Consider the following 26915-nt stretch of genomic DNA (forward strand, 5'->3'; position numbering starts at 1 on the left):
GGGATTAATATTCAGAGGCAAGGTCTGCTGTTCAGGCCTGTCCTAGTCAGGCCAGTTGTCCTCCTTCAGCCAATTTTCAAAACACAGGGCCAGCCAACATGAATTAACACCATTCATGCAATTCCCAAGAGAAGGTGTCAACTGCTTTGCCAGAGTAGGAATACAGATCGGTGATGCTCTCTCTGTTGCCTCTGCTGGCAATTCTGCTGCAAATGATAATCCAATTTGCTGGGATTTATTTATTCTTATCACTTTTTTTGGGGGGGGTAATTATATAAGGTGGTCATCACCGCAGCCTCTGGGCACATGTACAGCTGTTAATGTAGAAATTTAAAATATTAACATGCTTTCCAGCCAGGTTGGCCCATTTACTTCAAACAAGCACAGAATTGCACAGCTGGGTCTCGAATCGCGCCCCAAGGGCCAACAGAGATTTGTTCTTTGTCTGCAGAGTTTATAACCCAGTCATGAGCAAGCTTGTAGCTAGAAAATCCTTTTATCGATGACTTGTGACCAAAATTCTGTGGCCATCTCTGAAGGTGACTGATGCAAAGTGATCTGGGCCTCATTCAGAACAGCCCACGGAGAACAAAGCGTGCTCGCTGTAGTATCAACAAAAGATACTACCATCATCACTGGCCACCTGGGCTGCAGTTTTAGAAATGAACATTTAAAAAAGTTATTTTTAAATTTGTTATTAATTGAAGGATAATCACAGTACTATGTTGCTTTCTGCCATACATCCACATGGATCAGCCACAGGAATACATACGTCCCCTCTCTCTTGAGCTTCCCTCCCACCTCCCACTCTAGGTTGTCACAGAGCCCTGATTTGAGTTCCCTGAGTTATACAGCAAATTCCCACTGGCTACCTATTTTACATAAGCTAGTGTATATGTTTCCATGCTACACTCTCCAAGGAATGCCCATTTTGAATTAATGGTTAACACTAAGAATGCAAGTTGTGGTTTTGAGAGGTTTTAGTTGAGTCCCAATTGGTGAGAAAGCTGTCATGATCTAACATGTGCTGCATATAAATGAGAGAAAAAAACAGCTGACAGTTTTCTCTCTACATCAGCCACAGATATCTGACAAAGGATGGACATGGGTCATCACCTACGTCACTTAACTCCCAATTAATGGAAGAACTTCAGGGAAGCCAACTCAATGACAACGATATTCTCAATTTTCCTTTGTTAACACAAGTTAATGTTTTTACGGCTAGGAGACTCACACATCCAGGGGCAGGGTGAGAGGAGGGTGAGAAGTGCCCCTGAACTGAGGACTTCAACCCTGCAACAAGGTTTGTAAATACTGGGCACATTCACCTGTCACAGAAGACGTGGGAGGCAGAGGACGTCTGCTCATCCCCCGAAGTTTCCACGTTACTTTAATACACTGGGGCTGGTCTGGAACCCCACATGAGCAGTCTCAGAGTAACTGGAACCTTCTGGAAGTCTCCAAGCTTCACTGGTTTCTGGCTCCAGGGCCATGTCCTGGGGAGATAGGTGAGGGCCTCACCAGATAAGAACAGTTTCCCTGGACTTCCCTGGTGGTCCAGTGGTTAAGAATCCACCTGTCAGCGCAGGGGACATGGTTTGATTCCTGGTCTGGGACAATTCCACATGCCGTGAGGCAACTGAGCCCGTGCTGTGCAACAAGGGAAGCCACTGCAGTGAGAAGCCGGCACCACAGAGAGTAGCTCCCGCCTGCCACAGCTAAGGGGCAGCAACGGAGATGCAGACACAGAGAACAGACTTGCAGACACGGTGGGGAGAGGGGCGGGACAAACAGAGAGTAGCACTGGAACATATACATTCAGTTCAGTTCAGTCGCTCAGTCGTGTCTGACTCTTTGCGACCCCATGAATCGCAGCACGCCAGGCTTTCCTGTCCATCACCAACTCCCGGAGTTCACTCAGACTCATGTCCATTGAGTCGGTGATGCCATCCAGCCATCTCATCCTCTGTCGTCCCCTTCTCCTTCTGCCCCCAATCCCTCCCAGGATCAGGGTCTTTTCCAATGAGTCAACTCTTCACATGAGGTGGCCAAAGTACTGGAGTTTCAGCTTCAGCATCAATCCTCCCAAAGAACACCCAGGACTGATCTCCTTTAGGATGGACTGGTTGCATCTCTTGCAGTCCAAGGGACTCTCAAGAGTCTTCTCCAACATCACAGTTCAAAAGCATCAATTCTTTGGCGCTCAGCTTTCTTCACAGTCCAACTCTCACATTCATTCATACATGACTACCGGAAAAACCATAGCCTTGACTAGACGGACTTTTGTTGGCAAAGTAATGTCTCTGCTTTTGAATATGCTATCTAGGTTGGTCATAACTTTCCTTCCAAGGAGCAAGCATCTTTTAATTTCATGGCTGCAATCACCATCTGCAGTGATTTTGGAGCTCCCCAAAATAAAGTCTGACACTGTTTCCACTGTTTTCCCATCTATTTCCTGCGGGGAGCGAGCTCCGTCCCTGGCAAAGGTCATGAGGAAGGAGGCTTGGCATACGCAAAGGCGGGATCAAGCCTCAGGAGTCTCTCCAGAAATTCTCGAGCAATCTACCCCCAAAACCAGAGTCTGCCTACTTTCTGCTTTGTGCTTTCACCTACACCTCTGACTTTACGGGGGGCTGTCCCCCACTACCTCTTTCTGAAAAAAGAGTTAGCTTACAGCTCCAGTTAATAATTCCTGGGTGTGACAGTGTTTCAACCTACAAACTCCTTTGGAAGTCCTCTAGCCTGCCTGAATAGGTTTTTTCCGGCCACATGTGATTGTTCAGAGCCTCCCAACTGTGAGAGGCAGGAGATGTTCTAAATTGTCTAAACACAGATTCTTTTGAGTAGTTAAAAGATTGATTAGAAATTGTATTGGTGAAGGGTTTTTCACTTATTGGGCCAGTGTTTGCTGCTAAGTCTCCATACCCCTTACCTACTGTGTCCTTGGCAGTGTACTGATTGATATAATGGGTGTATAGAAATGCAAGTAGTAGCCTCAATGTTTGTAACCTTGGACTCTTGAGTTAATTCTTTTCTTGATTGAGCCCACCTCACCTTTGCCCTATAGGAATGCAACTCTATCCAATGCTTTTTGGAGGCTGGTGCCTGACTTTAGAATAATGGCCTGACTTTGGAATAATCACCTTTAGAGAAAAATAAGTTTCTTAAAATGTTAACAGGCCTCCTGGCCAGAAGATGATGTAAATCACCTGAACTTTTGCATATGATAAGTTTGAAAGCCTGGCTTCGATTAGAACCAGGAACTGCTGTCCTTGCATGACTCCACCCCTTCCCCCATTATCCTCTATGCACAACTTAAGGTATAAACTACTTTGAAAAATAAAGTACACTCCTTTTTGTTCACCGAAATTTGGTCTCCCCATGTCGTTCTTTCTTTCACCTTCTGGCTGAATTTTTCCTCTGAGGCGGGGAAGCTCGTCAAGCCTACTAATTTTGCCTGGGCTTCTAAGATCCGACCGGGGAGGCTTTAGTGTCTCCTCTCCTTCGGGAGAACGGGAGGACGCCTGCGGCCTTCTCAGGTGATGTTAATTCCCTGCTTTGGAATTTTATTCAGCCTCTTTTCTTCACTGAATTTTCCTACTGAGCTATCCTTATTTCAGCTGCTTTTCTCCACTAAATTTCCTCACTGAGCTATCCTCATTCTATTACTCTTTATATCCTTAATTAACGTTTAATTAAGCAATTGTTTCCTGATCTTCGCCTACGCCGTCTCTCCTTTGAATACCCTGGATCAGCCGGGGCTGGTCCCCGGCAATTTCCCATGAAGTGATGGGATCCAATGCCATGATCTTAGTTTTCTGAATGTTGAGCTTTAAGCCAACTTTTTCACTCTCCTCTTTCACTTTCATCAAGAGGCTTTTTAGTTCCTCTTCACTTTCTGCCATAAGGGTGGTGTCATCTGCACATCTGAGGTTATTGATATTTCTTCTGGCAATCTTGATTTCAGCTTGTGCTTCTTCCAGCCCAGCGTTTCTCATGATGTATATATTACTCTATGTAAAATTAGATAGCCAATGGGGATTTGCTGTTTGATGTAGGGAGCTCAAAGCTGGGGCTCTGTGACAATCTAGAGGGGTGGGATGGGGTGGATGGTGAGAGGGAGGTTCAAGAGGGAGGGGGCACATGTATACCTACAGCTGATTCATGCTGACCATGAATCAGATCAACAGAGCCAACACAATACTGTAAAGCAATTATTCTCCAGTTACAGATAAATACATTTGAATTAAAAAAGAAAGCCCACACATAGCAATAAAGACCCAGCACAGCCACAAGCAGCTCATATACCAGAAAAACAAACAACCCAACCAAAAAGTGGGCAAAAGACCGAAACAGCCATTTCTCCAAGCAGACAAACAGCTTGCTAATAGCACATGACAAGATGCTCAACATTGCTCACTATTAGAAAAAGGCAACCCCAAACTACAATGAGTTATCACTTCATGTTGGTCAGAATGCACATCATTAAAAAACCCACAAACAAGTGCTTGAGGGTGTGAAGAAAAGGGAACCCCCTTGCACTGTTGGAAGGAATGTAAATTGATACAGCCACTATGGAAGACAGAATGGAGATTCCTTAAAAAACTAGGAATAAAACTACTACATGAACCAGCAATCCCACTACTAGGCATACACCCTGAGGAAACCAAAACTGAAAGACACATGTACCCCAATGTTCACTGCAGCACCATTTACAGTAGCCAGCACAGGGAAGCAACCTAGCTGTTCATCGATAGATGAATGGATAAAGAAGCCGTGGTACATATATACAATGGAATATTCAGTTCAGTTCAGTTGTTCAGTAGTGTCTGACTCTTTGCGAACCCACGGTTCGCAGCACACCAGGGTTCCCTGTCCTTCACCATCTCCCGGAGCTTGCTCAAACTCATGTCCACTAAGTCAGTGATGCCATCCAACCATCTCATCCTCTGTCGTCCCCTTCTCCTCCCGCCTTCAATCTTTCCCAGCATCAGGGTTTTTTCCAAGGAGTTAGTTCTTCGCATCAAGTGGCCAAAGTATTGGAGTTTCAGCTTCAGCATCAGTCCTTCCAATGAACACCCAGGACTGATTTCCTTTAGGATGGACTGGTTGGATCTCCTCGCAGTCCAAGGGACTCTCAAGAGTCTTCTCCAACACCACAGTTCAAAAGCATCACTTCTTCGGCGCTCAGCCCTCTTCACAGTCCAACTCTCACATCCATACATGACCACTGGAAAAACCATAGCCTTGACTAGACGGACCTTTGTTGGCAAAGTAATGTCTCTGCTTTCCAATATGCTGTCTAGGTTCGTCATAACTTTCCTTCCAAGGAGCAAGTATCCTAATTTCATGGCTGCAGTCACCATCTGCAGTGATTTTGGAGCCCCCAAAATAAAGTCTGTCACTCTTTCCATTGTTTCCCCATCTATTTGCCATGAAGTGATGGGACTGGATGTCATGATTTTAGTTTTCTCAATGTTGAGTTTTAAGCCAACTTTTTCACTCTCCTCTTTCACTTTCATCAAGAGGCTCTTTAGTTCTTTTTCACTTTCTGCCATAAGAGTGGTGTCATCTGCATATCTGAGGTTATTGATATTTCTTCTGGCAATCTTGATTCCAGCTTGTGCTTCTTCCAGCCTGGCATTTCACATGATGTACTCTGCATATAAGTTAAATAAGCAGGGTGACAATATACAGCTTTGACATACTCCTTCCCTGATTTGGAACCAGTCTGTTGTTCCATGTCCAGTTCTAACTGTTGCTTCTTGACCTACATACAGATTTCTCAGGAAGCAGGTAAAGTAGTCTGGTACTCCCATGTCTTGAAGAATTTTCCACAGTTTGTTGTGATCCATACAGTCAAAGGCTTTGGTGTAGTCAATAAAGCAAAAGTAGATGTTTTTCTGGAACTCTCTTATTTTCTCAATGATCCAGTTGATGTTGGCAATTTGATATCTGGTTCCTCTGCCTTCTCTAAATCCAGCTTGGACATCTGGAAGTTCATGGTTCACGTACTGATAAAGCCTGGCTTGGAGAATTTTGAGCATTCCTTTGCTAGCATGGGAGATGAGTGCAATTGTTCAGTAGTTTGAACATTCTTTGGCATTGCCTTTCTTTGGGACTGGGATGAAAACTGACGTTTTCTAGTCCTGTGAGTGGAGTTTTCCAAATTTGCTGGCATATTGAGTGCATCACCTTAACAGCATCATCTTTGAGGATTTGAAATAGCTCAACTGGAATTCCATCACCTCCACTAGCTTTGTTCGTAGTGATGCTTCCCAAGGCCCACTTAACTTCACATTCCAGGATATCTGGCTCTAGGTGGGTGATCACACCATTGTGGTTATCTGGGTCATGAAGATCTTTTTTGTATGGATCTTCTGTGTATTCTTGCCACCTCTTGTGAATATCTTCTGCTTCTGTGAGGTCCATACTATTTCTGTCCTTTATCGAGCCCATCTTTGCATGAAATGTTCCCTTGGTATCTCTAATTTTCTTGAAGAGATCTCTAGTCTTCCCATTCTGTTGTTTTCCTCTATTTCTTTGCATTGATCACTGTGAAAGGCTTTCCTATCTCTCCTTGCTATTCTTTGGAACTCTGCATTCAGATGGGTATATCTTTCCTTTTCTCCTTTGGAATGGAGTATTACTTAGTAATATTCCATTTTCCATTTTCTCCTTAGTAATGGGATATTACTCAGACATAAAAAGGAACACATTTGAGTCAGTTCTAATGAGGTAGATGAATCTAGAGTCTATTATACAGAGTGAAGTAAGTCAGAAAGAGAAAAACAAGTATCATATATTAATGCATATATATGGAGTCTAGAAAGGTGGTGCTGATGAACCTATTTGTAGAGCAGCAGTGGAGATGCAGTCATAGACAACAGACTCGTGAACGTGGTGGGGCGGGGAGGAAGGGGGGCGGATGGAGAGAGGAGCATGGACGCATAGACACTGCCATGCATAAAGCGGTCAATGGGAACTTGCTGTATGACTCAGGGAACTTTAACTGGGGCTCGGTAATAACCTAGAGGAGTGGGATGGGCAAGGAGGTGGGCGGGTGGGGACATACGTACAACTATGATTGATTCATGGTGATGTATGGCAGAAACCAATGCAGTGTTGTAAAACAATTATCCTTCGATTAAAAGTGAATAAATTAGAAAATATATAAATACATATATATTTATATATATATATATATTTCAAAAGGAGCAGTTTCCCTGAGGCGCTTTAACCACCTGCAGGCATCCTCGGAGGCAGCTACTTAGCTTCTGGACTACCTGAGGCTTGCTAGTCTCTGAACTGTAGACTGTCATACAGGAAAAAAAGAAAAAAAAAAAAAAAAACAGACAAAACCCCAGCAAGAGTAGCAGCAGCTACAACAGAAAAGCTCAACAGAGACTGCCACTGTGAAATGTGCCACATGTTCTTAATATCTGGGGCTGAGATCTATCAGGTAAAATGAAATACGGTACCACCCATTTTGCATAGATCTCAAGGACGCAGACAGAAAATTACCATTTTAAACCAATTTTCTCTGCTTCTGAAACATTAAACATAGGAAGCATTAAAGAAGTGAGCTGAATCTCTCAGACCCTTTACAATAAACGGTGTCAGCATGGCCGTGAATGATAACAGCAAAAAAGGCTCCCAAGGTATAAAAATTAAGAGAAATTAAAGTTGTAGTTCCACACTTAGTATCAATATCAATCTACCCTGTGATGATGTCTTCCTCCAGCCTCAGCAATCCCCCAACTAGAGATCAGAGACTGCATGCAATGGAACCCTGCGGGTGGGAAGTCTACCTACGTCCTTTGACTGAAAATTTGAGCCACAGGCTTTGCCGAAGTCAGCAGAAAGACCACCATCTAACAAGGATGATCAGCATCTGTGATATACAGCCAGTTAACAAGCATTCTCGAAATAGGAAAATCAACACCAAGATGACTTTTTTTCTAAAAGAAACAAAAAAGAAACCACATTTTTAGGGTCTGCCAATAGACTTTGCGTGGCAATGATTTTTGCTTCCAAAGGACAATTTGAAAATGTAAATCATGATACAGGCAAGTGACATAAAGCAGTTACATTCTAGTCCAAGTGATTATATCAGGATTAAGAAGGATTATGTAAGGATTACATTGGGAAGGTTAAAAAAAAAAATCACTTGTTTTGCCACTGAGTTCACTGTGGATAATGTTTTAACAAGAAATGAAGGTTTTATTTTATTCCAAGTTGTTACAATCTTCATTTTTTTACTTAGTTTTATATTAATATTATGAATGGATATTCAGTAGCTGTTAAAAAGATTATATTATTCTGACTTAACCTGTTAATGGGGTTACATTATATTAATAGACTTTTATAATATTGAACCAACCTTGAATTCCTGGAATAAATCCAATAGGGTGGTTTATAAAATACTAGATTAAATTAAGTTTTCAAAAGGAATTTTAAATCTAAGTTCATAAGTGAGACAGACCTGTAATTCCTCCACCCCTCTTTTTTACTGCCTTTGTCCTGTTTTGGTATCAAGTGTACTATTTATGCCAGCCTTATGAGTTAGTTGGAAAGCTTTTCCTCCTCTCCTATTATCTGAACAATTCTGTAAAAGATTGTCATAATTTTCATTGAATATTTGGTAGAACTTTTCTGTAAATCCATTTTGGATCCGTTGCTTTGATGTGAGGTTTTTCAGTTACTACCTCCAGTTTTTAAAATGAGATCATCCAGGCTTTTGATTTTTCCCTGATTTAATTTTAACACATTTTTTTCCTTTAGCAATCTTTACATATCACGTGAGTTTAAAAACCTGTCGTAAAGCTAGTCCTGATTTTTTCATAGCTCTGTAATCTCTGTCATATCTAAAGTTGTAACTCATTTAAAAAATGTTATTTATTAGTTTATTCTCTTTCTGATCACTGTTGCCAAATATTTCTATTATATCAGTCTTTTCAAATAGGCAACAACTGCCTTTGCTGATCTTCTGCAGTGTATGACTCTGCTACTTTAGTAAGTTCTGTGCTTATCTTTTGGAGAAGGCAATGGCACCCCACTCCAGCACTCTGGCCTGGAAAATACCATGGACGGAGGAGACTGGTAGGCTGCAGTCCATGGGGTCGCACAGAGTTGGACATGACTGAAGCGACTTAGCAGCAGCAGCAATGCTTATCTTTACTTATCTTTCCTTCTTTGTGTTTATTCTTTTAAAATAAGAATTCAATGCTTACTTCTGTTTCCAATTTTCTTTTTTCTGAAAACAGACATTTAAAAGTCTAAAATTTTTCCTCTAGGTTCTGTTTTAGCTCCATCCCACAAGTTTTAATATGCTGTATTTTAATTATCAATTATCAAGTATTTTAAAATTACAATCCTGATTTCTTTTTATGTGGATTTATATGTGTGTTTAAAATTTTCTAAGTATATAGAATTTATTTTAGTCATTCTCTGTGACATTGATTCTTAATAATTTTAATGTGGTCAGAAAATACAATAGCACCACTTTGAAATTTATTGAGATTTGCCTTAAGGTCTACTATGGAATTAATTTTTGTAAATATTCCAGAAATATTTGAAAAGTACAGTTTTCTGAACAGGTCCTGCTAATCAACAGTGTAGGAATCAACATAATATTGTAAAGCAATTATCCTCCAATTAAAAATAAATACATTTTTAAAAAGAGTGTAGAAGCTGAATGCTATGGAGATGCTTCATCAACTGCAAACATCAGCAGGAAGAGCAAGAGGAAGGGAAGAGCAGAGCTGCTTTAAAAAGTGTCCTTATTCCCTGTCATCTTTTAAGGTCTTTCACTAAGAGTGGGCTTGGCATGTCGCCATTGTCCTTTAAAGTCTCAATGTGTGATATAACCTCACTTTCAAAAGATTAGGAAAAATAATTAGGAAGAAATTTTAAGCACCGTGCTACCTGGATCGGAGCTTTCTTACTACTCTTTCTAAGCCTTGGTTCCTTGATACGCATGATGTACATGTCAGCTCTCAGGATGCAAGGTTCTCAAAACATCTGGATGGTAGAAGACAGTCTGAACAGAAATGTATATGACTGTATGTACACGCACTCAGTGCGAGTGAAGACAGAATGGCTGTTTCCCGAGGCTGCAGTCATTCTTTCAGAGCCCTGGGGCCATGCCTGTAGTACCTAATGAGGTCAGCGACTAATAAGTTCCTTAGCATCTAATAGCAGCAGAGAGCATCCATGACTTCTAAAGACAGAAGTGCTCAAAAAACCCTTACACTTCAACAAAGACTTGTCAGAAAGTGGGTTCTATTCAATCAGTGAGATGAGGTTGTTATGTATTTGGGCATGACTAGGAGAAGCAGCGGATATTAAGAATCAGGGAAGCTGGTTCACAGGTTTTAGTAGCCGAGACTAAAACATGTGTGGTGACTCAACAATTTGTTCTTTACTTCATCCATTCTTTACTCAGAGAGTTGCTGGATATACAAAAAATAAAAATTAGCCTTTAAAGATGGACCTTAGGTGCCAGGATTAATCTCTATCCATTATCAGAAGAAAAAAGAGACTGACAGTTATTTGACACGTTGGGGGAAGGGTCATAGCCCCCTGTGTCTCAATTCATTTTCCAGGGGGTAGGAGACCAATATGAATGAGCGTAAAAGGAAAAGATTCTCAGAATGCAAGCATGAGCAGGCGGAGCAAGGAGCCAAGGACCGAGAACCAGGAGCCGTGAGGAGCAGGAGGTGAGCTTGGGGTTTGGGGGTAGGGCTTAGCTCAGTGACTTCAACTCTATTTGATTAAAATTAGGAAATAAGTGGGCTGGATTAGGGGCTCAGCAATGCCCCTCTTAGCTTTCACAGTCTGTGTTTCGCAGTTCTCTTGGGGTAACCGTGGTGGTAACAATCTCTTGCTGTGCTGCAATTGAGCCCATGCCCAGTCCAAAATTTATATCGAAAGCATAATTCCCATTATCATCATATGCTAGCTTGTTTTTTATACTGTGGGTGGGCCATGAGAAATGACAAGAAAACTGTGAACCTAAAATCAAGCATATCTATCACGAGCTGGGCAGAAAAAGCAGACTAAAAAGGCCAGCCTAATCAGTTAAGATCCAAGGGTTCAGGAGGGAAAGATCAGACTTGAGAGTGCTCCTTAAGTGATCCGGTGATTCTCGGAAATCTGAGCTCATGATATCCTGTGTAGAGGGGTGAAACTTCATCCAGAATACTCCTTTTCTCCTTCTCCCTAAATGATAACTAAGAGGACCACCTGGGGAAAATCATTTTGTAAAGAGAAACTCGGCACAACACCCTTTTTATGGACTTTACAGTTACATCATTACCAAGATTTTCCTGAAATAAACTGTGAGTAGCACTGGAGATGAGAAATACATGCCACAAGGGAAGAAATATTGGAGAAGGACATGGCAACCCACTCCAGTGTTCTTGCCTGGAGAATCCCAGGGACGGGGGAGCCTGGTGGGCTGCCGTCTATGGGGTTGCACAGAGTCGGACACGACTGAAGCAACTTAGCAGCAGCAGGGAAGATATATAAACCCAGGAGAAAAGAAGACAAGATACACAGAGAATTAGCGAAGGACAAAATTGCAGGGCACCAGTCTGTGTTTAAATTATTGAAAAATGTATAATGCACTGGTTCAGGAAATGACTTTGGGAAAAATGTAAATCACGGGTGAAAACATATATCTCTAACACCGGGAACGAGAGCCCCGGGGCTTGCCAATGAAAGTCTTGTGACTGGAATACATGAGTGATACCAGCTTAAAATAAAGTGGTGGTGGAGGAGGACATAGAAACATGAACTGTGTGTGCGTGGAGGGGACAGCAGAATGAACTACACGTGTAATCACAATAAATTACAGAACAAACGAAAGAAGGGAAAAAGTGAAAATAAAGGCATGAAGTGCATTCTGCTCATCTCTCATTTATAAGTACCGTTTGTAATGCCCATTCCTTGGAAACCTATAACCAGAGTGCTAATATACTTTCTCCTTTTATATCTTCCAGAAAATAAAGCTGCTCTGGCCATTTACTAAGTGTGTGTGCACACGTGTGTCTGTGTCTGTGTGTGTATGTGAGACACAGAGTGGGTGAGACAGACAGACTGACCCAGCGACACACAGAGAGGGAACAGAAACCGGAGAGGCGATCACCAGACTGAAGAAGCTGCATCGAGTTAAGAACTTCGTGAGGCAGGGTCTTTTCAGCGATCAATTGAGTGAAGTGGGTGGTTTATAAAGGGAGGGCCAGATTGGGCACTAACTTTGTTTAAGCTTCCCTTGGTGACTATTCTGGGTGCTTTGTTAAACAGAGGAGAAAACGTAGTCTTTAACTAACCATTCCAACATCTTGGTACTGAATTCCCAGCTCCACTCTTTGGCTACAATTCCAGAAACGTGAACTGACTGCGTTCGGCTAGTCCACTGGTCGATATTTAAAAATGATAACGCTGCATGTTTATGCGCACAGAGAGAAAGAGACTGAAACAATATATGTAAATGTTACCCACAGTGATATCTGGGAAGCGACACCCTGAATGATGTATTTCCTTTTATATGCTTCTTTTAGGTTTCCCAGTTTTCAGCACTGAGCACACACTGTTTTGTAAGATGGAAAATAAAACAAAAATTAACATGACAAACCTATACCCAGAAAAACTGCAGCTCCCACCCACACTTCTCCTCCCCTGTGTTTATTCTCTTACTCAGCTGAAGATTTCTTCCCCCTCTGAGTCATTCTTTCTCCTTTGTTTCCACGCGGTCTTCTTTCACCCCCGCCACACTTCTCCCTGCTTTCTCTTCACAGCCCTCATTTCTGATGAGGAGGAAATTGGCTGCCCTTGCTAATCCTCATGTTTCCTCTCCTAACCAGCTGCATGGAGAAAGCCCCAGAGCACAATTCCCTCCCAACGGCAGCCCAATTGGAGAGATGGATTAATTACATCGGTCTGGCTGGGAGCGTGACACCTGCTGTACGCAGGCGGCCATGTGTGCGTCCGGGCCCAGGGCTTTGGTGTGGACGAGCCTGTCTCTTTGCATTGGCAGATGCTGAAGAAAGAGAGTCAAGGCCAGGACACAGGGATTCATTTCAGCGTTCACGGCTGCAGGGGAGACCCGACAGTGGTCAAGCAGTACGTGTCTGCAGCCAGAGTCCGTTTTGATTTACTGCATTTAAGAAAAGATCCATGGCGCTGTAAATCTGGGACTCCTGGCCTGGTATATGGCCCATACGTCAGGAGGCAATTTCTAAAAGAGGTGGCGGAGGGGAAGGTCATTTAAAGGTCATCCACCAACTATGGCTGACAGTGTCGGGGGAAAAGCCAAGTTCTTTTATCCTGGGAATGGCTGCGAATCTACCAACAGTCCATATTTCCCAGTGCAGACGTCGGGGAAAGTGGCAAAAGGTAGAAGCTGAGAGATTTTAATGGTCTGCAGGGCAATGCCATTATGTCTACCCCTGGCTTCCGCACTGATCTGTCCGCTAGTCTCATTAATTTTTAGAAGAGATGATTACTAATGAGGATGCATTTGATGATCAAATTAATTACTGGCAGAGCAGGAGCACTCAGGGTCAACTGAAACCTCCCAGAGTTAAACTTTATTAGGGCTTCTCTTTCTTGTCCCAGAAGTGAAGAGAATTATTTTCACAGTTCAAATCTAATAAATAAAAGCTGCATGTGTGTTATTTTCTTCTTGCTGGTTCTTACTCTGCCCAGGTAAAAATCAAGGGCTGGGACACAGAGTCGGCAAACAGTCAGTGGATTTTGGCCAAAAGTATTTCTAATGAGTGAGGAGCTCTGGAAGGTGTCCTGGGCCCCTGGTTACTGCAGCTCTGAAGCCCCACTTCTCTGCAGGGTCCACTGTGGGGAGTTACAGGGAGACAGAGAATGCAGAGACCGTGGTCTGGCAGGACTGGCCTGGAATTCTGACTCTGCTGCGTCCGGACCCTGGGCAAGTCACTGGCCGTCTCCAGGTCTCAGGTTTTCCCCCGAGAAACCACAGTGAGCACATGCTCCTGAGGTGTGAGCGCCGAGAAGAGGAATAAAGGGGTTTCTGGGGCGTAACTTCAGGGAGCGGGTCCCCCAGCCATAAAGGGGTGTAAGAACAACAGAACAAGCCACCGAAGGGTCGGGAACCGCATGTCTCCAGACTTACTCTGTGAGTCCTGGGTCTTCTCCTGCATGCTTGTGCCAAGTCACTTCAGTCATGTCTGACTCTCCAGGGCATCTTCCCGACCCAGGGCTCAAACCTGTGTCTCTTGTGTCTCCTGCATTGGCAGGCAGGTTCTTTACCACGAGTGCCACCAGGGAAGCCCCGAGTCTTCTCTTAAACCTCCGCACTTCTTCATGCTGGCCCTGAGAATGCAGCGATTGCAGCTGGCATTTGTGGAGCGGCTTTTCCAAACGTGTTCACGTACATGGCCTCATTTCATGGTCGCAAACCCTGATGGAGGTGAGCAGGGCCCGTTTTCCAGGTTAAGAACCTAAGGTTCAGACAGGCTGACTTATGCAGTGTTGTGCAGGAGACGGCCAGGCTGGACACCCTCTCTGTCCCACCGGTTCGGTGTCTTCCTCTTCTTGTGAAAGGCTCAGTGTCCCTCATGTCCACGAAGGCGGCCTATCTCCTTTCTCATCAGAAGGTCTCTCTGTCCGGTGAAAATGGTACGATGCCCCGTGGCCTGCCCCTGTCTGAAACTACTAAAAACAGCAGTTTCCTCTCCATGCACATCACTTTTGGTCCTTTGTATCTTGTCCAGATTTAAAAGGGCAAGTGCCTTCACCACTCCCAACCCCCTCAGCAGATGTCAGGTGGGACCATTTCAAATGCGATGGGAACGAGCCAAGGACCTGTGCACTGGTTTCCACTTCTGGTTCCAAATGTCCCCAACCATCCCTTCAAGACTCTCACTCAGCAGTGGGTACCAGACGTCCTTTAGAAGTGCCAGGGAGTGTGATCTGCAAGTGCTAGAAAATGGACATGCTGCCAGCAGGACAACTGATATTTAGCTGAAGGTAAGAGGTGCTGAATTATAAATGAGGGTATCATCACCATCACGCGGGCTGCTATTACAATGTACCATCCCACAGTCCGACTCCTTTGGCTTCCCAGGTGGCTCAGTGGTCGAGAATCCACCTACCAAGCAGGAGACGTAGGTTCGATCCCTGGGTGGGAAGATCCCCCGGAGGAGGAAATGGCCACCTGTTCCACTATTCTGGCCCAGGAAATCTCATGGAGAGAGGAGCCTGGTGGGCTATAGTACATGGGTCACAGAGTCAGACACGACTTAGCGACTGAACAACAGCAAATCCCAAGGTAATGGTTGAAGAATAGGCAGAAAATGAAACGACAAACTCTGGGGTAGTTACGTGAAAAGGAACGATGACCACGGTGGACCCCGGACTCAGCAGCTGTTGTGAAACCTGATGTCTTGCCTTGGAACTTAAGTCAAGCCACACTTTGAGAGATGTACATGTTTTTATGATTGTTCTGATTTTAGCAAAATGTCAAAAATCTTTGATATGAATGTGGGAAACGTCTTATGAGTTGTTTTTTGATTCAGAAAGAAAGAGACTGCATCTGGGTAGCTTAAATAGAATAAACATGCCTATGTCTCCGCAGCCACAGCTTGTAAAAATTCCAGATGTGTGTGTGTATGTCTTTATGCACAGAAATATTTTTTTGAACTTTTTAAGACTACAGAATTTTTTATTACTTGCCTATAAAGATTGCCCAGACCCTTTCTCTACACTGTAATAATGCAATTTTCTTGCCTTGACCAGTGATACCGAAGTATTTTCTGCACTGATGTAAAATATTTTCATACAGTAAAGATATGGATGAGTAAACAACCAAAATTCCCAGGACACTTCTTCAACTGAGCAATTTTGAGGTTCATGAGTCCTCCCTAGGAAGAAAATCCTCATAATAAACTGCAACTTAAATTCCCAACGAATCAGTCTTTAGTTTTGCCCAGCCTGCACCGAGTTCACTGATCTATATATTTGACAAAAGCTCTTAAAAGTTAACCTGCCATTATAAAAGTGGTGAATCCCTTCTTTTAGAGAACTTTCTCCTCTTCTCTTTCTTCTGTGTTAATGTCCGCATCACTGTGTTTTTAACTCTGGAGGAAGATATGTCCTTCTACTGCCTCTCCAGTGTCTCCATGCATCCTTCTCCTTTCTCTACCTCCAGCATCTTCTAATCTACTCTTCACAGGCCCACTGAGGCTGAGGCTTGCCTTCCTCCATATCATTTGTTTTTCTCAGTTCTGTGCCTCTTTCTCTCTTCGAGGGCAGCCAGCCAACATAGACTGGAGAAAAGTCACCCCGTTAAGCAGTATTTCTATTTTCATTCATGAGGATAAGTCCATGAGTCACATTTTTAAAGAGCCACCTGAAGGGCTTCCGTAGCGGCACAGTGGGTAGGAATCCACCTGCCAATGCAGGGGACGTGGGTTCCATCCCTCGTCTGGGAAGATTCCACGTGCCACGGAGCGACTAAGCCCGTGCACCACAACCACTCAAAGCTGCATGCTCTAGGGCCTGAGAGCTGCAGCTACCGAGCCCAAGAGCTGCAGCTACAGAGCCTGAGAGCTGCAGCTACCGAGCCAGAATGCTGCAGCTACCAAAGCCCGAGTGCCTGGGTGCTCCACAAGAGAAGCAACTGCAGCGAAGAGTCCGTGCGCTGCAAACAGAGAAGAGCCCCTGCTTGATGCAACTAGAGAAGAGCCTGTGCGGTAACAAATTATGAGTTATAATTAATTAATCAATTATAATTATATAAATTAATTATACAGTCATAATTAATTAATAATAAAAAGAATCAACTTAAAAATCCAACTTCCCGTCACCTCGTTCAGACTATTCATCTCCCTTTTCTCCTCCCCTAAATGCCCCTAATTTGTGTATCTGCCTTCCTCATCCTGAAGCATCCATCTTTATTCTAAAAGACGCTGCCTTAAGTTCCTATGTTCCTACCTCTTAGATGTTTAGAAAATGTGCTCTCTCTTCTTCTCTTGTTTCTGCAAAGCCACAATAACGTGGAATGTTCCCCCCAAGCTCCGTTCCCCTTCCACTCTCCAGGCACCATACTAACCCAGGATTCGTTCAAGGACTGGATTAAAACCAAGAGCTCCTGAAACAGGTTCTTGTTCAAAATGTCAGACCCAGTCCATGGGTGTTTGGTTTTGCTTTTTCTCTCCTCCACAGACAACTGAAATGTATGTCAGTGAATAAACTTAAGAGCAATGCGAATACAAGGGAAACGCCAGGGAGTTCTTCATGTAGGACAGACTCTGGCATTTGTGGAATCCCCAACTCTCCTCAAAATGAAGCCTGCCAGTCAGTGAGCTGCTGAAAGGGAGACTCCGCTATGGGGAGACCTGGACTCAGCCATCGGCAAACCACACAGCATCCTGGAACAGTGGCCTCCAGCCCTTCATCCCAGATACAAACAGGCTACTAAGCATGACCTCCCAGGAGAAGAAACCCGGAGCACGAAGGAGACAGATGGAGACACAGAAATGCAGCAAGCAGTCCTGGAATAAACAGAAATGGTTCAGGACCAAAAAGAACCTAAAAAAAGAATTCTAATTGGTATTCTCAAAAAGATTGAGAAGAGACGGTAACCGAAAAATAGCACTGCATGAAAAGATAATAAACAAAGAACAGAAATAACATGTGCAAATAAAGTAATGTGACGATCAAATAGAAACTTCAGTGGAAAGGATAAAAGATAAAGTTTAAACAGATCATATGAGAAAAAGGATAATGGACAGACAGCACTGGCTTCGTAGGTCCATTATCTGATTGCTGGGCATTTTCAGAAAGCAAATACAAATGCAAATCAGAAGTGAACAGTTGTGAGAGAACAGAGACGCCTGTTGCATCTGTCCGTGTTCTCTGCCTGCAGAATCTCACCCATGTTGCTTGTAGTGCCGTCTTTGAAGGCCACTGGGAGCAATGGGGTTGCTGGCCTTCATAGGATTTTCACAATCTTTAAGGTAGATGCTCTTTTTTTCCCCCAAATTTAAAAAGAAGTTATCTGAAGTTGTCTTGGGTAAGTTCATTTTACTTGTCTTCCTCTAAAATCTTCTAATGATCAAAAACACCCCCAGCCCAGCACAACCAGCATCCTCACATACTCATCATCACAGCAGCCCTGGACATGACTCCTGCTGCCATAACAACGACCCTACCTGTGACCTGTGCACGCCAGACCTCCTGACACGTGAGTCTGGGAAGGCAAAGCAAACACAAACTTTTCACTGTCTCTTAAAAAAAAAAGTACTTACTTAGACAACTGAATAGTTTAAAGAAGATTTCAGAAGAGATGCCTAACTTTCCTTATAGTGGTCAGATGCACTCACTGGTGTTCTCATTTCAACACATTTTTCATTTAATTTATAATACATATCCCACAAACCAATCCTTGATGATTTGGCAAAACTCGCTGGGGTTACGTTGTATTTTAGGAGAGTGACGTTATTGTATTTCTTTGCCCTCTTCTGCACGATTAGTCTAGATTAGGAGTTGTAATACATATACAGAGAATTCCACATATGCTCCTCTTTAAGCATAAAGTGGGGGAAAAAATTGTTATTTAATTTCTGAAATAGTGTTGATCGTAATAGGACTCTTTTCCCAATTCCCCCCGGCCCCTGGTCTCTTTTGCTGAAAGCTGTCAAGACAGCTGACTAGCCCTGGTCTTTACCAATGTCAAGCCAAAAGCGTAAGAGAGTTCTATGTGGGCCAATAAACCATTGGCCTTAAGACAGCGGGTCTCAAGACAGTTGGTCTTCAATGACATTTGTTAACAGCATTAAAGAGCATTGGCTGAAATTCAGTGTGTATGAGGGAGCCTTCTGATATAACCGTCATTAGTCACTCACATGGAGAAGGCAATGGCAACCCACTCCAGTACTCTTGCCTGGCAAATCCCATGGATGGAGGAGCCTGGTAGGCTGCAGTCCATGGGGTCGCTAGGAGTCGGACACAACTGAGAGACTTCAGTTTCACTTTTCACTTTCATGCATTGGAGAAGGAAATGGCAATCCACTCCAGTGTTCTTGCCTGGAGAATCTCAGGGACGGGGGAGCCTGGTGGGCTGCCATCTCTGGGGTCACACAGAGTTGGACACGACTGAAGCGACTTAGCAGCAGCAGCGGCAGTCACTCACAGTTTTAGGACCGGCAGCTTATAATGGTATCCTGTTGTTATCTAAATATTTACCATCCTATAGGACTTACACATGGCTTCAAAAAGAATTCTGATTAAGTTGCTCATTTAGAAATATGACAAACTGACTTATTATCATGAAGTAGAACACAAATCCTACTTAATGAAGCTGTGGTTAAAACCATAAAAAGATACTACTATACACTGCTTCAGTCAGTCAGTCAGTTCAGTCGCTCAGTCGTGTCCGACTCTTTGCGACCCCATGAATTGCAGCACGCCAGGCCTCCCTGTCCATCACCAACTCCCAGAGTTCACACAGACTCATGTCCATCGAGTCAGTGATGCCATCCAGCCATCTCATCTTCTGTCGTCCCCTTCTCCTCCTGTCCCCAATCCCTCCCAGCATCAGAGTCTTTTCCAATGAGTCAACTCTTCCCATGGGCTGGCCAAAGTACTGGAGTTTCAGCTTCAACATCATTCCTTGCAAAGAAATCCCAGGGCTGATCTCCTTCAGAATGGACTGGTTGGATCTCCTTGCAGTCCAAGGGACTCTCAAGAGTCTTCTCCAACACCACAGTTCAAAAGCATCAATTCTTTGGCACTCAGCCTTCTTCACAGTCCAACTCTCACATCCATACGTGACCACTGGAAAAACCATAGCCTTGACTAGATGAACCTTTGTTGACAAAGTAATGTCTCTGCTTTTGAATATGCTATCTAGGTTGGTCATAACTTTCCTTCCAAGGAGTAAGTGTCTTCTAATTTCATGGCTGCAGTCACCATCTGCAGTGATTTTGGAGCCCAGAAAAATAAAGTCTGACACTGTTTCCACTGTTTCCCCCTCTATTTCCCATGAAGTGATCGGACCAGATGCCATGATCTTAGTTTTCTGAATGTTGAGCTTTAAGCCAACTTTTTCACTCTCCACTTTCACTTTCATCAGGAGGCTTTTTAGTTCCTCTTCACTTTCTGCCATAAGGGTGGTGTCATCTGCATATCTGAGGTTATTGATATTTCTCCCGGCAATCTTGATTCCAGCTTGTGCTTCTTCCAACCCAGCATTTCTCATGATGTACTCTGCATATAAGTTAAATAAGCAGGGTGACAATATACAGCCTTGACGAACTCCTTTTCCTATTTGAAACCAGTCTGTTGTTCCATGTCCAGTTCTAATTGTTGCTTCCTGACCTGCATACAGAGTTCTCAAGAGGCAGATCAGGTGGTCTGGTATTCTCATCTCTTTCAGAATTTTCCACAGTTTCTTGTGATCTACACAGTCAAAGGCTTTGGCATAGTCAATAAAGCAGAAATAGATGTTTTTCTGGAACTCTCTTGCTTTTTCCATGATCCAGTGAATGTTGGCAATTTGATCTCTGGTTCCTCTGCCTTCTCTAAAACCAGCTTGAACATCAGGAAGTTCACAGTTCACATATTGCTGAAGCCTGGCTTGGAGAATTTTGAGCATTACTTTACTAGCATGTGAGATGAGTGCAACTGTGCGGTAGTTTGAGCATTCTTTGGCATTGCCTTTCTTTGGGATTGGAATGAAAACTGACCTTTTCCAGTCCTGTGGCCACTGCTGAGTTTTCCAAATTTGCTGGCATATTGAGTGCAGCACTTTCACAGCATCATCTTTCAGGATTTGAAATAGCTCAACTGGAATTCCATCACCTCCACTAGCTTTGTTCATAGTGATGCTTTCTAAGGCCCACTTGACTTCACATTCCAGGATGTCTGGCTCTAGGTCAGTGATCACACCATTGTGATTATCCTGGTCATGAAGATCTTTTTTGTATAGTTCTTCTGTATATTCTTGCCATCTCTTCTTAATATCTTCTGCTTCTGTTAGGTCCATACCACTTCTGTCCTTTATTGTGCCCACCTGTGCATGAAAGGTTCCCTTGGTATCTCTAATTTTCTTGAAGAGATCTCTAGTCTTTTCCATTCTGTTGTTTTCCTCTATTTCTTTGCATTGATCACTGAGGAAGGCTTTCTTATCTCTTCTTGCTATTCTTTGGAACTCTGCATTCAGATGCTTATATCTTTCCTTTTCTCCTTTGCTTTTTGCTTCTCTTCTTTTCACAGCTATTTGTAAGGCCTCCCCAGACAGCCATTTTGCTTGTTTGCATTTCTTTTCCATGGGGATGGTCTTGATCCCTGTCTCCTGTACAATGTCACGAACCTCAGTCCATAGTTCATCAGGCACTCTATCAGATCTAGTCCCTTAAATCCATTTCTCACTTCCACTGTATAATCATAAGGGATTTGATTTAGGTCATACCTGAATGGTCTAGTGGTTTTCCCTACTTTCTTCAATTTAAGTCTGAATTTGGTAATAAGGAGTTCATGATCTGAGCCACAGTCAGCTCCTGCTCTTGTTTTTGTTGACTGTATAGAGCTATACACTGCTTATAGTGACTAAAAAAAGAATAAAACAAAACTAACTGGCCACTCCAAGTGCTGGCTGACAAGGATGCTGGAATTCTCATGTAATCTTTCGGGAATGCACATCAGGAAAGACATTCTGGAAAACAGTTTAGCAGTTTCTTAAAAAGTCAAACACACCATATGACCCAGCAATTCTATATTTACCCAAGTGAGATGAAAAAATTATGTCCAAACAAAAAGCATGTAAACGGAATGTTTATAACAGATTTATTCACATTGGCTTCAAACAGGACACCGTCCGAATGTCCATTAACTGGTGACTAGACAAACCAAGTATGGCCCTTCCTCACAATGGAATACCATTCAGCATAGAGAGAATGAACAGCAGACACACCCAGCAATATGGATGCCTCACAAATCCATCATGCTGAGGAACAGGAGCCAGACTCAAGAGGCTGTACATCCTGTCCAAGTGCTCAGCTACTTCGGTTGTGTCCAGCTCTGTGCGGCCCTCTGGACTGTAGCCTGCTGGGCTCCTCTGTCCATGGGATTTCTGGGGCAAGCATACTGGAGTGGCTTTCCATTTCCTTCTCCAGGGGATCTTCCCGAGCCAGGGATCGAACCTGGGGATCAACGCAGGGATCGAGCGTCTCTTACGTCAGCCTGTATTGGCAGGTGAGCTCCTTACCACTAGTGCCCCTGGGAAGTATATACACCATGACTCCACTTATATGACTTCCTTGAAAGGACAGAACCAGCAAGGCAGAAAACAAGTCAGTGGTTCCGAGGAGTGGGGTGGACTGAAAAGGGGCATGAGAGAATTTGGGGGTGCTGGTGGTGATAGAATTGTTTCATATACTGATTGTGGCAGTGACTCACAGAACCCTGAAAATAGTCTTTTTCACTGTGCGTAAATTTTACTTCAATAAACCCCAAAAAACACTTCAGTGTGGTAACCTGAAGATAAGTAAGAATTTCAAGTATGGATATGTTTTCCTTGGATACCTAAAGATACAAACAAAAGCCCACAACCTCACTCTCCCCATGGCAGAGACAGGTTAACTTTGTCACCAGCTTCAGATCAGGTAAAGGCTATCGTGTTACCATGGATACCAACTATTACTTCATTTTGTGTGAAACCTCTAATACGAAACTGTGACTCACATGCAGGGCAGGAGGAAGACTGAGAAACACCCAGACAAATTCACCTGAGGCTTTTTTTCACTTTTCCAAACCCTGCCCGTATTTCCTGCATGAACTCATGAGAAACTATGTGAAGTCAGTGAACACATCCTTCAGGGATGGAAAGAAGAAAGGTGAGCAACTTTCCAGCTAAACTTGAAGGCAGTTCTAAAAAACTGTATGCTAGTCCTAAGGCTAGTAAGGCTGTTTATATTGTTTTGTTTATTGCAGAATAATTTTCCCTAGATGGATTGCTAAGACAGTGACACGTGAGAGACCAACGCCCTCCTCTATCTGCTGACTTTCCTGGGAGGTGATTATTTTCTGATTTATAAAGTGGACAGCAGGCAGATTGAGGGTGGGTTTTAAAGTTAGGAGAATTCTTTGCAGTGGGGCTCAAATCGACAGGTTGTGGGAATTCATTCAAAGTGAGTAAGGTAGGAAGATGACTCTTAAGAAGCACATACATTAAAAAACTCTATTAAAGATGTGTTCCACAATAATCACCATGGGTCCACCTAAGGGCCAGTGAGAATGAAAACTGTACCTGCTGCCACTGACCTAGTGCGTCTCACGTGCTAAGGAGGTGCTACATGGACCCCTGGGGCATCAGTTCTCCCCACACCCTGCCCTGCGCTTTCCAAGATCCCAGAGTCCCCCAGAGGCACTGGGCTAGTTCTTGCCCCTGTAGCTCTGTCCCTTCTTTCTTCCATTCAACAAATATATTTTGACATCTCCTCTATGTGTGCTGCTGATGGAATTGTGCCCCCCTCCAAATTTAGAGTCACGTACAGATGTGAGAGCTGGACAATAAAGAAGGAAAAGTGCTGAAAACTGATGGTTTCAAAGTGCGGTGCTAAAGAAGAGTCTTGAGAATCCCTCAGAAAGCAAGGAGATCAAACCGGTCAACCTTAAAGGAAATCAACCCTGAATACTCTTTGGAAGGACTGATGCCAAAGCTGAAGCTCCAATACTTTGGCCACCTGATGTGAAGACCTGACTCATTGGAAAAGACCCTGACGCTGGCAAAGATTGAAGGCAGAAGAAGAAGTGGGTGGCAGAGGATGAGATGGTTGGATGGCATCACCAATTTAATGGACATGAACTTGAGTAAACTCTGGGAGATGGTGAGGGACAGGAAAGCCTGGGGTGCTGCAGTCCAGGAGGTTGCAAAGAGTCGGATGTGACTTGGCGACTGAACAACCACCACCACCAAATCTCTATGGTGATGTCCCAAACATCTGTACTTCAGAATGCAAACTTATGGAAACAGAATCCGTGCAGGTGTTATGAGTTAAGATGAAGTCATATTTTAATAGTGTGGGCCCCTTAACCCTGTACAGATTGTGACCCCGGCACACACACAAGGAGAAGGTCATGTGAAGATGAAGGCAGAGAGCGGGGTGATGCGTCTACAAGCCGAGGAAGCACAAAGCTTGCCAGCAAACCCACAGAAGCCAGGGGAGAGAAGAGAGCAGACACTCCCTTGGGTCCCACAGGGAACCAACTTTGCCAGCAACCTGGTCGTGCACTTCTAGGTCTACAACTGTGACCATAACTTTTTGTGATTTAGACCAAACCAGAAGAAACCAAGACAGACCTCCAAACAAAACTCCCCTGCCCCCCAAACAACACAAACATAGGAAAGGACGCTTTCTATGGACAAGGAGATTCTGCAAACGTGTAAGAGGCTGCAAGAGGAGAACTGTCCCTTTAAGGGGCTGGAGCTCAGTGAGGATGCCCAGCACAGTGGACCAGTGTGGACCAGAGCATGCTTCTTCCTGATGGGCCAGCCCACCCTGCCTCCTGACTTCTCTCACATTTGAAACTTCAGCCGCCTTCAAGGTTTTGATCCACTTTTCAAGCAACCAGGGTCACCTTTCTTGGGAGGAAAAGAGGGCCCGTTGCAGGAAATACGAGATAGTAGCTTGCCGGCTAGATCTGGCGTCATGGTCCTCGGAGAAACGGCCAGACGCTCCTCTTGGCAAAGGCATCACACACCCCCCGATGGGGACAGATGGACAACCCCAGGAGCCCCGCGTGGCAGCTGTTACACCGATTTTCAAGTGCGGGGGCCTGAGCCCCGCCTGTAATAACATTTTCCTGGCTGGCTCTGACCTCTGAATCTCGCTGATTTGTCTAACACACACTGTGAACATCAGCGAGTCAGGACTCAAAGCCAAGACGGCAGAACTGCTTTTAAATGGCAGGAGATGCTTAAGACAGGATTTCTGTGACTTGGTCATTAACTTGTTTACATCCCGATCTGCGCTTCTCTCTCACTTCCCTTCCTCTCAATTATTTTTTCCCTCCCTTGATACTGCAACCTGTTTTTGGCGAAGGTTTCAGCGGCAGTTACCTCTCATCTTTAAGACACTTCTCTAGGCAATTCAGGCTCCTGCTTTTAGACAGCAGTCAATACAGATGGGGGAATTTGAAAAAATATCCTACTCACTCCATCATTTTCCATCAGCCTGCTTGTATTTCCCCCATTTAACGAAAAACAATCTTTATTCCTCCCCCCTAGAAAGGAGAGGTTAAATTGATATATTCAGGAGTAACACATGTACACTTGTATGATGATAATTTCAGCTATATTTATTCTAAGATAACTCAAAGGCCCAAACCCCTTAAGTGCGTCACACATCAATCAATGTTTCCAGATATAAATCTAGATATGACTCTTTGACCCTCTGCAGCCAGCGCCCGGGTTATCCCAGCCCTTGAGCCCTCGTTCCCCATAGTTCATGTTCCTTCTCCTTCCTACAGAGCCCATCACTTCTGTTTCTTTCTTACACTAGCTGGAAAGATCCAGATTTAATCTGAACGTGCCAAACTGAAGCCCGTGGCTCTTTAACAAAAAGCAGAGACGTTGGCCTCTTTCTGAAGCTGCCCATTGCCCTGAATTCCAGTCTTTCATCCAACCCGACAGCAAACATTTCTGAAATACAGAGTGTTTCCAAAGAACCGGTCTACATCTTAAGTATCACCCGGGAGAAGAGGAAATAAAAACAGTTTACACGTTCATCGATCTCGAAAACAAACTCGCCACGCTTTTATAAAAATCAGTCTGCTTGCTTGTAAGTGGAGACGTTCTAAGATTACACAACGCTGGTGTCGTGATGGGCACGGATTTTCTAACCATTTGCCAGGGGGCTACATTTCCCGTGTGGAGCTTTCAATGCCTTAGATTCTCTTTGTTTCCCACCTGGAGGGTGTAGTTATTGATACTGCAACCTATTTCTTTGTGTGGCTTCTCCCCAGACCCTCTCCTCCCACAAAACATCATCGGGACTTGCCTGATCCCACCACTCAGCTTTTCTGCTGTCCTTTTTTCTCCTCCAGCTTCCCGCCACCCCCGTCCCCTGAGCACACGTGCCCCTTGCTCTCCGAGCAGAGGCGCAGGTACCTGCTGCATGCCTTGCATCGTCTGCTGCAGGAACTGCACCTGCTGGTCCTTGGTCAGGTTTTCCTCCGTCCGAAACAGCTGCTCCTTCTCCTGCTTCAGCAGCTCTACCTCGTTCCTGTAGGCGTCCAGCTGCCATCGGAGGCTGTCATTCTCCTCTTTAAGTGCGTAGGCCTGGGCGGCCAGGGCTGCGGGGCAGACAGAACGAGTTCAAGTGAGTAACCGTCTCGCTGAGATGGAGGGCCTTCGGTACTAAAGGGAGCCTTGCACCCCAATTTTTTATTTTCTAATTTTTTTTGTTGTTGTTGATGTGGACCATTTTAAAAGTCTTTATGGAATTGGTTACAGTATTGCTTCTGTCTTATGTTTTGTTTTTTTGGTGCAAGGCATGTGGGATCTAAGCTCCCCCACCAGGGATCGAACCCACACCTCCGGCACTGGATGGCCAGGGGAGTCCCCCCTCACTCTGATTCGTCACCTTTGTGCCAAACTTAAATGCCCTACCGTGGGGTGCTGCTTCATTTTATGGCTGGTGCTGCCTTATTTTGCAGCTCACTTCTTTGGGAATGTGTTAGCTATTCTGTCTGTCCCATCTTATGGGTGCCTGTGGGTACAGGATGAATTCCTTCTGAATTCTTGTCTCCTGACCCCTGCCCCGACCCTAGGCTCCCTCTTAAAAACTGATCTGGGTTGGTGGTGATGAAAGCACTCAGAATTCCAGGCAGACACTCTGTCTGCCTTGTGACTGCCCTCTCCCTTTTGGCAG

The 26915-nt window shown here is 44.2% G+C and overlaps 1 protein-coding gene across 15 annotated transcripts in view; it reads right to left on the bottom strand.

Moving 5' to 3' along the window:
* ENOX1 (ecto-NOX disulfide-thiol exchanger 1) overlaps positions 1–26915 on the bottom strand; it is a 680015-nt gene that overhangs the window by 86496 nt on the left and 566604 nt on the right. For all 15 annotated transcript variants that reach the window (XM_059892207.1, XM_059892198.1, XM_059892204.1 and 12 more), the window contains one exon: positions 26153–26337. In XM_059892207.1, coding sequence (XP_059748190.1) covers positions 26153–26337 — 185 coding nt within the window. The remainder of the gene's footprint in view (positions 1–26152; positions 26338–26915) is intronic.

This window comes from Bos taurus, chromosome 12 (genome assembly GCF_002263795.3).
Source record: "Bos taurus isolate L1 Dominette 01449 registration number 42190680 breed Hereford chromosome 12, ARS-UCD2.0, whole genome shotgun sequence".
Lineage (NCBI taxonomy): Eukaryota > Metazoa > Chordata > Mammalia > Artiodactyla > Bovidae > Bos > Bos taurus.